The 12,683-nt window shown below is 39.6% G+C and overlaps 1 protein-coding gene across 2 annotated transcripts in view; it reads right to left on the bottom strand.

The window, feature by feature from the left end:
• Positions 1-12,683, bottom strand: part of CREB5 (cAMP responsive element binding protein 5) — a 390,264-nt gene that overhangs the window by 299,000 nt on the left and 78,581 nt on the right. For both annotated transcript variants that reach the window (XM_014786085.2, XM_004418879.3), the window contains exon 4: positions 4,048-4,169. In XM_014786085.2, coding sequence (XP_014641571.1) covers positions 4,048-4,169 — 122 coding nt within the window. The remainder of the gene's footprint in view (positions 1-4,047; positions 4,170-12,683) is intronic.

Here is a 12,683-nt window from a genome sequence, read left to right as displayed (position 1 = left end):
TACATACTCTCCTCCAGCCAAACTAGCCTCTTTGCAATTCTCCCAACCCCCTGAGCAACCTCCAGCCTCAGGGCTTTGCACTTATCGCTCTCTCTGCTTGGAACACTCTTGTCCCCAACAAGCACCTGGTCCAGGCCTTCTCCTTCTTCAGGTTTCTGCTGCACGTCCACTCTCCAGTGCTGCCCTCCCTGACCACCCCCGGCACTATCTATGCCCCTTCCCTGCTATATTTTCCTCCACAGCACTTATCTCCTTCTGACACATTATACATTTTATTGTCTTTACCTGCTTCTTGCTTGTCTTACCCACTAGAAGTAAGCTACGTGAAAGCAAGCTTGTTTTCTTTTTTTCCTTATCAGCTTTAGTCAGTAGTATAGTCACCAAAGCGCTGGACAGTGTCTGGCACGTGTGGGCACTCAAAAATATTTCTTGAATGAATAAATGATGAACAAAAGTTTCTCATCTGTTTCAGGACATGGACTAGCCTGACCTCTAAGCTATAGGCAAGCTAAGATTTGCGATGCCTGCTAGTGATGGATGCTTTCCTAAGGGAAAAAAAAATCTCTTATTAAAGAGTTTTGAGGCTAAGAAGAGCTTACACTAACTTGAAAAATTGAGGCAATTTTGGAGTGCGTTGTTTGCTATATATGATATGGATACAGATATTGGGGCTTTTTCCATTGGTCATGACGTGCCTCTAGCCTGTCCTTGTTCTATACACACATTGAGATGCTTTTGGGAAAGGGTGTCAGGATTAGAGATAGTCTGTGGAACACAATTTCCCCAATGGACAGCCACAGAACTAAGCAAGGATCAATTCTCTATTTGGTCTTTAACAGAATTTTTTAGACCAAACTGCAGCTAGAAATTTGAAGGTGGAGGGAAGGACCAGCCCAGTCTTTCCAATATTTTTGTAGAAAGTACTTAGAAAGTTCAAGCAAGAACTTTTTTTAACCAAATTCTCCAGATAAATTAATCCACCTTCCACTTTACTAAAATTTGCTGAGGGAACTAATGCGAGTCTTTTATTAAAAGACTCAAAGAAAAGGAAATCAGAAGAGAGTTGGAGACATAGAATTAAAAAGAAATAATTATCTGAAGATAGAGCAAAAGAGAAGGAGAAGATAGCACTCAATAATAATAAGGTATGCATTGAATAAAGAGCTTGTATTCCTACATTTTAAGCAGGGAACCAATAAATGAAGTAGGAGCTGGGGGTGGCAGTGTGCCAGGGAAGTTGGTAGCTGGAGAAATGTGGTCAAAGGGGTGGGTAAAAGTATATTGGCCTTTGGAGAGCATCTCCTACTCCTCATTTCCCTACCTTGTGGCTTTGAAAGAAATGCTAGGGCAGAAGCCACCAGCACAGCCCATTTGGTTGCTGGATGAATCACCACACATTAGGCCTCAAGAAGATGCCCTCTCATGTAGCCATGGTCACCCGAGGCTGGATTTGGCTCCTCTGGTTTGAACAAGACAAGAGAAGAGGAGACCTCAACAGCCTCAATGGTGTCCAGCCTCCAATGCGTGCAAGTGAGGTTGGGACATGAGACGGTAGTCTGCCGAGAGGCCTGCCTCAAAACCATGGAGGAAACTGGCCGCAGGATCCCCGACCCACACAGCTATCATGAAATCATCACATGGCTAAGAGCAACATTTAAAAGAGAGAAAATATTTTTGTCTACAACTACAATAGTCCCCTTTCTCAAGTTTGCTTTCCTAATTATTTTAATTTTTAAAGTTCAATTATTTATACTCTTTCTCAACTCACAAGGAATCAAAAGAAACTCTCAAAAAAATGTATAGCATGAGAATGTTTTTTAAATAAAAAATCAGGACTAGAGGAAATATAAACTAGAACTGAAAGTCTAGTCTGGAGGGGGAAGTAAAACATACTCATCATAGTATTCTAAAAAGTTCTCAAAGTTAAGCAATAAACTTGGCTTTATGTTAACCGAGCAGTCAAAGCGAAAAGAGAAACAGAACCAGTTACATGATTCTCATGTCCATGAGGAGAAATATTTCAGTTCCTCAGGGGAAGCAAACTATTTCCTGGAATTCAGATCTGCAAGTATTTCCTCCCGTGGGACTTCCTATAGGAGATCATAAGCACTATGTAAAAAAGAACATCTAAAACCACACCCCTACCACAGGCTTCCTAACGCTGTCCTTGGTAAATGTCTTTAGGAAAATCAAGGGCATACATTTCAGTTAAAACCATTCTATCAGAAATGAAGACAATATGGGCCAGGTACATACCTTTCTTATCGTTCAGTTTAATCTAAGAAGCCATCCTTGACTATCTCGAGGAATGAAGGAACTTAATCCCTCAGTCCTCTACATATACCACGTCTACCAGGAGAGCTAAATTTATTACTCAACCAGAGAAAATTTACTAGACTTTTTGGTTCTTCTTCTCCTTTGCTGTTTTCATGTTTTTTAAAAAAAATCTATTTCTATTGCAAGGAAATATAGAATGTACACCTTCTATTTTTATTGGGTTAAATTTTTGAAGTGCTCAGAACAGTGCCTGGCAAATAAGTGCTAAATAAATGCTTGTGTAAGAAAAGAAAAAAGGCCCTTTATATTCCCGGGGGGAGGGGAGAGGGCGCATCAAGTATGAATGACAAATTAATTATAAATAAATAAAATGAGTTGATCGAGATTTTATACCCTTCTTGTAACATTCACCTATTTTCATGATTTTTCCTAAAGCAGTACAGACTGAATACAAGCCTTTGACTATTTTCATCTAAGAACATGACATGAAAAATCTGGTGGAAGGGGATTATTATAATTTCACATAGAGGAGGATTCAAAGGTTTTGAGACACTCAGAGAAATATCAGAGCCTTTTAAAATTTCTTCTCCTGATGGAACAGCTGGAACTTCAGAATCCATTACGACCGAGCTGGTCCTTCCTTTCAACCAACTTGCACATTGTAAGTCGCTGTTCACGAAACGTATCTCATTTGTTGTTCAGCAGATTGTGGGCATTCAATAATGCTCTATCATAACAATGAAGAAACTACTGAAAAGCTTCATTATCACATTTACTTGTGACCCCATTTCCTTTCCTTAATCTTGTAAAGTGATTTTAAAATGCCAGCACAACAATAAAACTGAATATATTCTGGAGGGAGTCATAAAGTGGATTTTCTACATTTGTAAGAACAAATAATCCACACTTATAGTTGACCTATTTGTCTCAACAACAACAGATGTTCAATAATATGACTAGGAAGTAACTGTGAACCTGGTGGAGATCTACCAGGAAGATTATGGAAATCAGATAGTCACAACCTGGGCCCAAATCAGATGAACTCCCCTCTCCTACTGCTAGGATTATTCGTCTGTTGTCCCTTTGACTCATCTTCTGCACTCACCACCCATGTAGGGCTTGCTACTAAACATTTAGCAAAGTAAAACAAGTTTTGAATAGAAAAAGTCTGTGAGATTATCTGACTCTGGTTCAAGAATCAGGTAACTTTTTTTTTTTTTTTGCTTGAATTTCGTATTTCAGATATCTGTTTTTCCCATAATTTTTCTAGCTTTGGATTTTTTTTTTTTTTGTGAGGAAGATCAGCCCTGAGCTAACATCCATGCTAATCCTCCTCTTTTTGCTGAGGAAGACCAGCTCTGAGCTAACATCTATTGCCAATCCTCCCCCTTTTTCTCCCCAAAGCCCCAGTAGATAGTTGTATGTCGCAGTTGCACATCCTTCTAGTTCCTGTATGTGGGACGCGGCCTCAGCATGGCCGGACAAGCGGTACATCGGTGTGCGCCGGGATCTGAACCCGGGCCGCCAGCAGCGGAGCGCGCGCACTTAATCGCTAAGCCACCGGGCCGGCCCTCTAGCTTTAGGATTCTACCACAATCAGGGATTCATCCTTTTTTTTTTTTAAACATTAGACAAACACTTGCAAATAGATAAAATACTATTTTAGGGCCACATCGGCCCAATCTGCAATGCCACTCAGTTTCCATGCAGAAATTTCTAGCAGGTGTTAAGAGGCTGCACCTGTCAAGGTGTCCATCCAAGCAAACCTACCCGCTTGCTGCTCTCCTCCTCCTGAGCCTTCCTGAACTCATGCTCAAGGGAGCAGTCCAGCTCATTGAAGAGCCCCACTTCCTCGCAGTTCTTCAGGAATCTCGTTGGGGTTGGAGTCTGATCTGAAAACAGAGACCAAGTGATCATACATAGGATCTCTTCCTCAAAAGCCAATAGCAAGCATGAGCTAAATTCACTAATCCCCTCCCCTTGCGTTAATTAGGATGCCAACTGGCTGTCCATAATCTTCCAGCCCTTTAAATAAAGTGAGAATATGGAAAAAATAAAACCATAAATCTCAAAGGAGGAATCCCACGTGTAATAGGCTGCAGCATGTGAGGGTTTCCCAAACCTCCTTTTGGACAACTTCAGGAGATCCCATGGCCGATTTTCTGGGGTCCATGTCATTTGAATACACATTGCAATGTGTAGAATGACTTTATTTTAACTGAAAAAAGTGATTTAGCTAAAATTAGGAAATCTGCTGAACCAATGTTAAGCCTGATTTCAGGGGGCTGGGAGGGAAAAAGATTTTGTAAATTTTCATATCAAACAAAAAGAAACAAACAAGCATGTTAATTCCTTTCTCTTAATGGAGAAGGAAAATTTAGCAATTCTCTCTCTCATTTTGAGCGTCACAGAAGGATGATGAAACGTTTTAAGTCAAACATATTCAGCTTTCATCCATTAAAAATATAATTATTAATTTTATTTTCCTTTGCTATAGCCAAAAGAATGTACTGAGAATATTCTTTAAAAAGAATAGAATTTCCTTCATATTCTTGACTGTCTAGAGAGCTTACTACTTAGAAATCTGGAGGATCTGAAGCCACTATTTGTGCCTTAATATTTATGCAGTTTACAAAATATTTTCACACATTATCTAGAATCCAGATCTCACAAGATCCTATAAGATAAGTAGGGTAGAATTACACTTTTGTAATCATTAAGGACAGTCATCTTCCTTGGTAAAAGTATACTTGAGTTGACATGAATAAAATTGTGTAAACTGCCCCTTTCTCAGAAAGAGAAGATATAAGAACCAGAAAGAACCATGGAGGGAAGTCTGGCCATGCCAATTATTTTGCAAATGAAGAAAACTGAAGCCCTGAGTGATTAAGGGTCTTGTTCAAAGTGTCCCAGGTAGAAGTGGTGACACCAAGATTAAAACTGAGGCCTCAGTGCTATTTCCACTATGTACATGTATTATCCCCACCTGAGCCTATGGCAGACACTGCTAGCTTGATTATGGTACTTGTTAAGCTTGACTTACATTGTCTCAAAATCTCGTTCTGCGCGGTTCTCTAAGTTATCACCACCAGTCAAGTGAAGAGTGCCCTCAAATTGAAACAAATTTCCCATTTCTGCACTCTTTATAAATTCCTATATGACAAGAAACTAGAATCATATTTACTTTTCTAAGTCATACAGAGAGAAGTTAATACTAGTAAATTATCCATTGAGAGTCAAAGAATATCTTAATATTCATGAAGCTGAAAATGGCTTGATATCTTCACTTAGCCTTTCAGAGGCAAAGTCTCCTGATTCCCTTCGGGACGGGGCTTTCCTACCTGTTAAGCATCCAAATGACTGACTTGGATTCCAATGCAGCAAAATCCCCATCTGCATTCTTTCCCATTCTTAGCCTGATCTCCAAGATACTGAGCTCTCTTTGGAGTATACAGAGAGCCTACCACAGATGATCACAAATTGCACATTACAAATAAAAGATATGCAAAGGATTGGGTTTTATTTGAAACGATTTTATTAGCACATTAATTTATTAAGATGCACACATATATACCTATGTATCCAATATATATATATATAACAGTTATGTGTTGTGTGCTTATAAAAGATAAAATTAGTATTTATGCAGCATTTTTCAGTTTACAAACATTTTCATCCACATCCTCTAGAATCTAGATCTTACAATATCCTATGAGGTAAGTAGAGTGCATATTATTTTAGAAATGGAGACACAAGTTAAGTACCTTGCACAAGGTTGCATAGTTTGTAACCATCTTATCACTATTAAGTCCTCTCTTACCTTCAGACATAATCTCTTCTCAGTCTAAATCCCATACTTTGCCCGGACTTACTTCCCAGATCCAAAGGCCTCTGTCGTATGTATAAAACACAAAGTTGACAACCCCGAAATCTAGATTTGAAATCATGTGATTTGGGGGAAATTACCTAGATTCTGTGGACTTCATATTCCTCATCTTTCAAATAAAGTTCTAAAATTACGTGATTCTGTGAATCCTAAAATCACTACCCCTAACGGGTTCACTTCAAAAGTCACTGTTAGTGGGTCAAAGAAACATACGGCCATCTAAAGGGCAGCTGAACGGGAACATCAGTAACAGCGGGTTGGACACTAGAAATGATACCAGAGGTGAGGGCTAGATACACAGATAAAGGCATTTTCTGAACAGAAGGTGTAAATAGACAAGACCTGAGAGTGGAAGTAAAAGAACACGTGCCTGTGTGTCTGTGTGTGTGTGTATTTTTCCGTTTATTGGGTGCTTATTCTATGCCAGGCATACTGCTAAGTGCTTCGTGTGCACCATCTCATTAATTTTCACACCAACCACATTAGGTAAAGATTATTTTCCCCATTTTAATTATGAGGAAACTGAAACTTGCCCCAGGCCCCATTTAGAAATTGAGTCACATGGTTGTATCGGTAATTGACAATCCTAACAATCCTTGGTTCTTTTGAAATACCGTGAAATCATTCACATCCCTCATACACTAGAACTGCATTACAATCCTACAGACACTCCACTATATTGTAGGAACATTTTTGGAACTAAAAAACCTGAGAAAACATTACATAACAGAACTGAAATATTAGACCACTTGTCATTGATAGGAATTTAGTTTGCCAGGTTCTAATGTTCCTTTTATTCCTCTGTTCTTCTTTGTTGGAGATTTACAAGTTGAGGGCCATGATTCCAGGTACAGAACAGTAATCCTAGCAGGCTCCATAAGACTCCTGAACTCTGAGGTGAGTTCATGAGATGGTTCATGAAATTGAATTCAGGCTGGCGTTTGGGGGGCCAAGCCCCAAGCAAAATTGAGAGATGTTTTCTGTCTCCTCTAAAGCAAAATTATTCCCAGATACCAGCACACACCCACACACAGCAGCAAGGAGGCTGAAGGAACATGGCACAGGGATAGTAATGACACTGTCCATCATTATGAACCTCTCTGCCGCAACAGAGAAAAAAAGCTATGGAACAAGGGGAGCCATGGGCCATAAGGAAAGTTGTTCCCTCCCGTCCCTAGAGCAGAAGACCCACCTGAAGCCCCCAGAGTTGTTACCAAATGTGATTTTCTTTGTCGTCTGATATACTGAGGGAAAAGCAAAGAAGATATTTATATCCACATTTGGAAAAGATAAGGCACACTTGTTCCTAGTTTTTAATTCATTCTCTTCTTGTGAATGAGCTATTCTTTCCAGTTACAACGGAAACCAGAAAATGGAGCTTAACTTTTGTTTTAACATTTATTAGAATTAATACAGGGTCTCTAGTTGTCTTTGATCCCACATGGTACCAGTTCCAAGTAAGCCAGAAAATGTGCAAATCTTCAAAAAGGGGACAGCTAAATCTATCAGCAGCTTAAAGAAAAGAGACAGAGTTTCTCAGTCATGAATGCCTTGTCAAATAACTATGCCAGCTGAAATGAGACCTGAAGTAAGTGGGTAATATCCATGGCCATAAATTAAAATTCTTGCAAACCATACCTTATTTAGAACCAAGAGCATGTACCAGTTAGCTACAGCCCCAGCAATTTCTATGTCCTGAATAATAGTGGCTGATGCTCTATTGGTGAATATCTAAGGTGTGTTCATTAGTACCAGTTCACACTCCAAGGACTTACAGGAACTAGTTCCAACGGGAGCTCAGCTGAGATGATTGGTTAAGGACCTCTGCTCACCTTTCTTTTAGTGCTTCCACTTCAGTGAGGACCATCTGAGTGAGAGTAGGCGATAACTTGAAATCTCACACTAAACTAAAAGTTAATAACATTTGAGTCTAAACTTTATCCGAGTTGAAAGTATTTTGTTGTTATTACCTTTGTAAATCTGAATTGGTGCTGCATAAACACTTGTATGTTACCTTCTCACAGAGAGTTTGCGAATAGCACACCATGTTCTCAGGAGACCCAGACACCTGGGGCCAGTGAAGTAAGAAATGTTACTCACTTGTACTTGTCTCACACATCCTTGGGGGATTTTTTTAACCAATCAGTCAAGAAAGATTGGCACCAAAAGCAACAAAAAAAATCTTTTGTAAAGTTTGTCATGTTTCAATATCTGGTTCCCTTCCTGGAATGGTGACTCTGTTTCTAGAAAAAAGGGGCACTTTTCATAGAATTACTGCCTCTGTAAATAGGTAGGTAGTTGCCATGCAAAGACTCTACTTGTATATCTACCCAGAAGAGTACCACAAACTTGGCATTATGATTTAGGAATTCACCCATCAATTAAACAATAGGAAATCCCGCACCACATTACATCTCGGAAGGACAACAAGTATACGGCTAGAACTATTGAAAAAAAAAGCAACTTGCTAACTTTCCCAATTAGTCCACAGTCTGCCTAGTGTCAAGTGCTTCTGCCCAGCAAGTATGACTATTCCAAAGTCTAAATGCCAAGCACAAAGCTGAAGCCTGAAATCTGATGCTTCTTTTAAAAAGTGTTTAGTCTGCTCTACATTTAATAATAAGTTGCTACCTTATTTGGTTTCGGAGCTGCATTTGAGTTATATGTCTGTCTATGTTACATTTTCCTCAATGATTAAAAAAAAAGGTAAGGTGACAGGTCATCAATTTAAAAAAAAAAAAAAAGAAAAAGGAAAAAGTTCCCATCATATACCAGAGGAGAAGAATGTGAACTTCCTAAGCAAAAGTTTCTTTCCTATTGGTCCGATATTCTCAACTATAGTACTACTAAAGGAATATGTAAAGTAATTTTACATCCTTTTGTATTAAATTGATGGTGGCCAGTAATACTATAAAAGCCTCACTAATTCAGACCAGTTATAAGAAAGATCAGTTTGAATTAGTGACCATTCTAATCATAGTGGATTTTTTAAAAGGCATTGAACTTTTATTATTTGCATAACTCAGATTCAGCCAACAAAATATGGCTTTATGGAATTCCTCAAGAGTGCCGCTCAAATGAATAGAGAAAAGTATTGGAATTAACAAATCTATTTTAGTAAAAGGCATTTTTCTTAGATACTTTTTACATTCTTTTTACAATTATATTTATCCTATGACTTTTTCAGCAAATGCTTTCTTTAAAATATTCTTACTTAGTCCCTATCTGAATTTTAATAAAGTCCTAATTAAGAGAGTATACATTAAATGAATTTTAAAATACATAATCCTTTATAAGAGCAATAATCAGTAACAACTGACAGAATTCCATGGAACTTTAGACAGGCTTCTTTGCAATAAATGTGCCTTTTATTGAGTGTGAATATACAATAGAAGCAATAGGGTCCTCTCAGTAACACTGACATTACTATTTCCTTACATCTGTCCCACGAGGCAGTGCTACCATGGGACAAACCGAGGCGACTCTAGTTTTTAAACAATAGCTGTGGCATGCTTAAAAATTGACCACAGCTGGGGTGATCCAGGTCAATGAGAGATGAGACACTCACACTCTTGAATCATATGCTGGAATCCATTTATCGTCAAGGTGGAGAGCTGGTGGACTAGATTCCCTTAGAGCATCTATGAGTCAACTAGAAAATGCTCTGACCAGGACATCTCTTACGACGCATGGCTTGGAAGATGTAGATTTAGATTTAAATTGAACAAGCGTATATTCTACACCTACTCACTATCAGCCATGGCCTAACCCAAGTGTTCCAACAGCAAACAAGCCACAATTTTAATTCATTTTAGAGGAGCTGAGCTGGTAAAAAGGGTTATAACACTGAGAGATCACGTCTCTGTAGGCCAAGTGAACTAAGGGATCCAAGGTGATTTTCTTATCAAAACCTGCCCTGAATAGTGGAAGCTAAAGCCTAACATTTCCACTTAGTCACTAATTACCTGAATTCTACACTCTTTGTCCAGAGGGATTGGTTTCCAGGTGGAATAGACTGGAAGCCATATATAAAAGAGTACTGCAGGGGCCGGCCAGCTGGCATAGTGGTTAAGTGCACCTGCTCCGCTTCAGCAGCCCGGGGTTCGCAGGTTCGGATCCCGGGCACACACAGACGCACCGCTTCTCAAGCCATGCTGTGGTGGCGTCCCATATAAAGTAGAGGAAGATGGGCACGGATGTTAGCCCAGTGCCAATCTTCCTCACCAAAAGAGGAGGACTGGCAACGGATGCTAGCTCAGGGCTAATCTTCCTCACCAAAAAAAAAAAAAAAAAAAGAGTACTGCAGATCAAGGCCTCTGAGGTATTCAGGTGAATTATTCAAAATTCTATTTTGCTTAACCAGTTAGAAACATGAATGAGAAGCCGACAACTCCTATAAATGCCAACAGCCACTTGTCACAACGGACAAGAAAATTTGATTTAAAAACTCAACTGTTTGTTCCTCTAAATCCTAATATGTTAGCATAATCTCCTTCTAAAAACTTTTGACTATTTTCTCCATTTGATGACTGTTGGAGAGATAAGCCAATAATATAAGAAAAAGCAGTTCATAGATTTATACCCAAACATAAATCCAAGGCCAAAATATGTTCTTAGTATGTGTAGCTCACCAAATCCAGGTGTACGGTGAGAAAATTATAGACAGATAGGGACTTTGGACAAACTGCTTGTCCTCTTGATCTTTCCTCATGTGAAAAAGGTGGCCAGGATTAAATGACGTAATGCATGTAAAGCAGGGGGCACGATTACAGGTGTAAAATAAGGCAATGAATGGCAGCTATTGTTATTATCATGCTGCCCTCTGGTGCAAGCCATCTCCACCACCCTCTGTTCCATAAAGATCTGATTAATTTACATAGTGGGAAGTCATTATGTACCTTACCATCAATGGGTGAAGAGGTAAGTGTGTGTGTGTGTGTGTGTGTGTGTGATTTATTCACTTACTCACTTGGGTCTTTTTACATCCCAGTTCATTCCAAAAAGAATTTGGAGTGAGATATGTCACCTTCCCTCTGACTTCCCCCTTAAAATGCCCATAGATTATTAAATAGGGTTTGTAGCAAAGAGCCGTGAGCAGTGGATTTGGGTTCTGAGATTGTCTGGTTGATCATGATCAATCTCTTGGAGACAAATGTTCTACTTCATTGAAAAACATTCGTGCTTTCTCCATAGTGAGAATTAGGCTTAGAGCCTGAAACTAGAGATAGGCCCTAATTCTAGACCCAATTCAAGAACACAATTGGTTTTTGAAGGACTATATTGTCATTTATGTCAGATGCTCTGTATCAGATGGTGATAAGGAAGATGGAAGGAGGAAGCCAGTCTCTCTCGCCTCTATGTGTCAGCTCAAGATACAGTCAGCTACACTACATCTGGTCTTGCGGTTTTACCACCTCCAGTCCCACCATATTCAGAAGTCAGGGAGAAGGGACACCTGAGCCCACACTGCTGAACATCAGGTCTTGAATGAAATGCCACCCCTGCAGACAGGCCTTTCCTGACCTCCCTTAGGCAACGTGCTGGCCATTTGTGTCACACTGTCATGTTTTATCTTCATCATAGCACTTGTCATGAACTGATATTTTCTTATTTATTTATTCTGGGGTTTTTTTCTTTTGGTCTATTCTCTCTTCCTCCCCACCCCCCAATAGAGTGTAGTAAGTTCCATGGAAAAGGGACCTCATCTGCCTTGTTCAGTGCAGCATCCCCAGCACCTAGCACAATAGGATTCTTGTAGGCACTCAATAAGTATTTATTGAATGAATGGGTAAGTGGTGGGGGAGGGGCAACCTCAGCCCCTCTTCCCACACCTCAGTTGGTACCTGTCCTAATTTCCCTCCAAGCACACACCAGTTGCCTGCAGCATTAATTGGGCTATGGTGTCTGGTGGTAGGATCACTAGGCATTTAAAGGTGTGGTCCCACATGTCTCTTTCTCAGGCTTCCCACCTGAGATGTTGATTGGGTTTTATCCTTGGGGAAAGGTCTACAACACTCTCGAACTTCATCTTCTCTTTCACGAAGCAAAATCCATAATCTTCTAGGTCAATATTTCCACCATACTCCCCCAGCACACAACAATACACACACAAGCACAGTTCTCATTTGGAATATTATTTGCTTGTTCAGCTATAAATAAAGCTGCACTTTGATTATCATTCAGTTTTTGTCCTGTACAGAAGTTGGGAAACCTGTAAATAAGTGAAGGTAGGGATTTCTGACAAGGTAAGATTTGGGAATTCCTGGGTCCCTAACCATAATACCATTTAAATAGACCCAAACATCATCCTCTTTACCTCTAATACTAAAATTTTCATAATTTTCAAACCAAACAGATCCTGTGTCATATAATAGCAACCTGTGCGTGGAAGCATATTGTCCTCAGTGGATTCTCGCTTTAAACTTGGCATCTGAAAACCTTCGATATCACTACTTCCCTCACCATGAAATTACCTTCTATCAGATTGAGAAGAGCTGAAGGGAAAGGGTCATGTTCATCA

Source organism: Ceratotherium simum, chromosome 1 (genome assembly GCF_057802395.1).
Source record: "Ceratotherium simum simum isolate JZ-2026a chromosome 1, ASM5780239v1, whole genome shotgun sequence".
Taxonomy (NCBI): Eukaryota; Metazoa; Chordata; class Mammalia; order Perissodactyla; family Rhinocerotidae; genus Ceratotherium; species Ceratotherium simum.
This window is presented reverse-complemented; position numbering and strand designations above follow the sequence as displayed.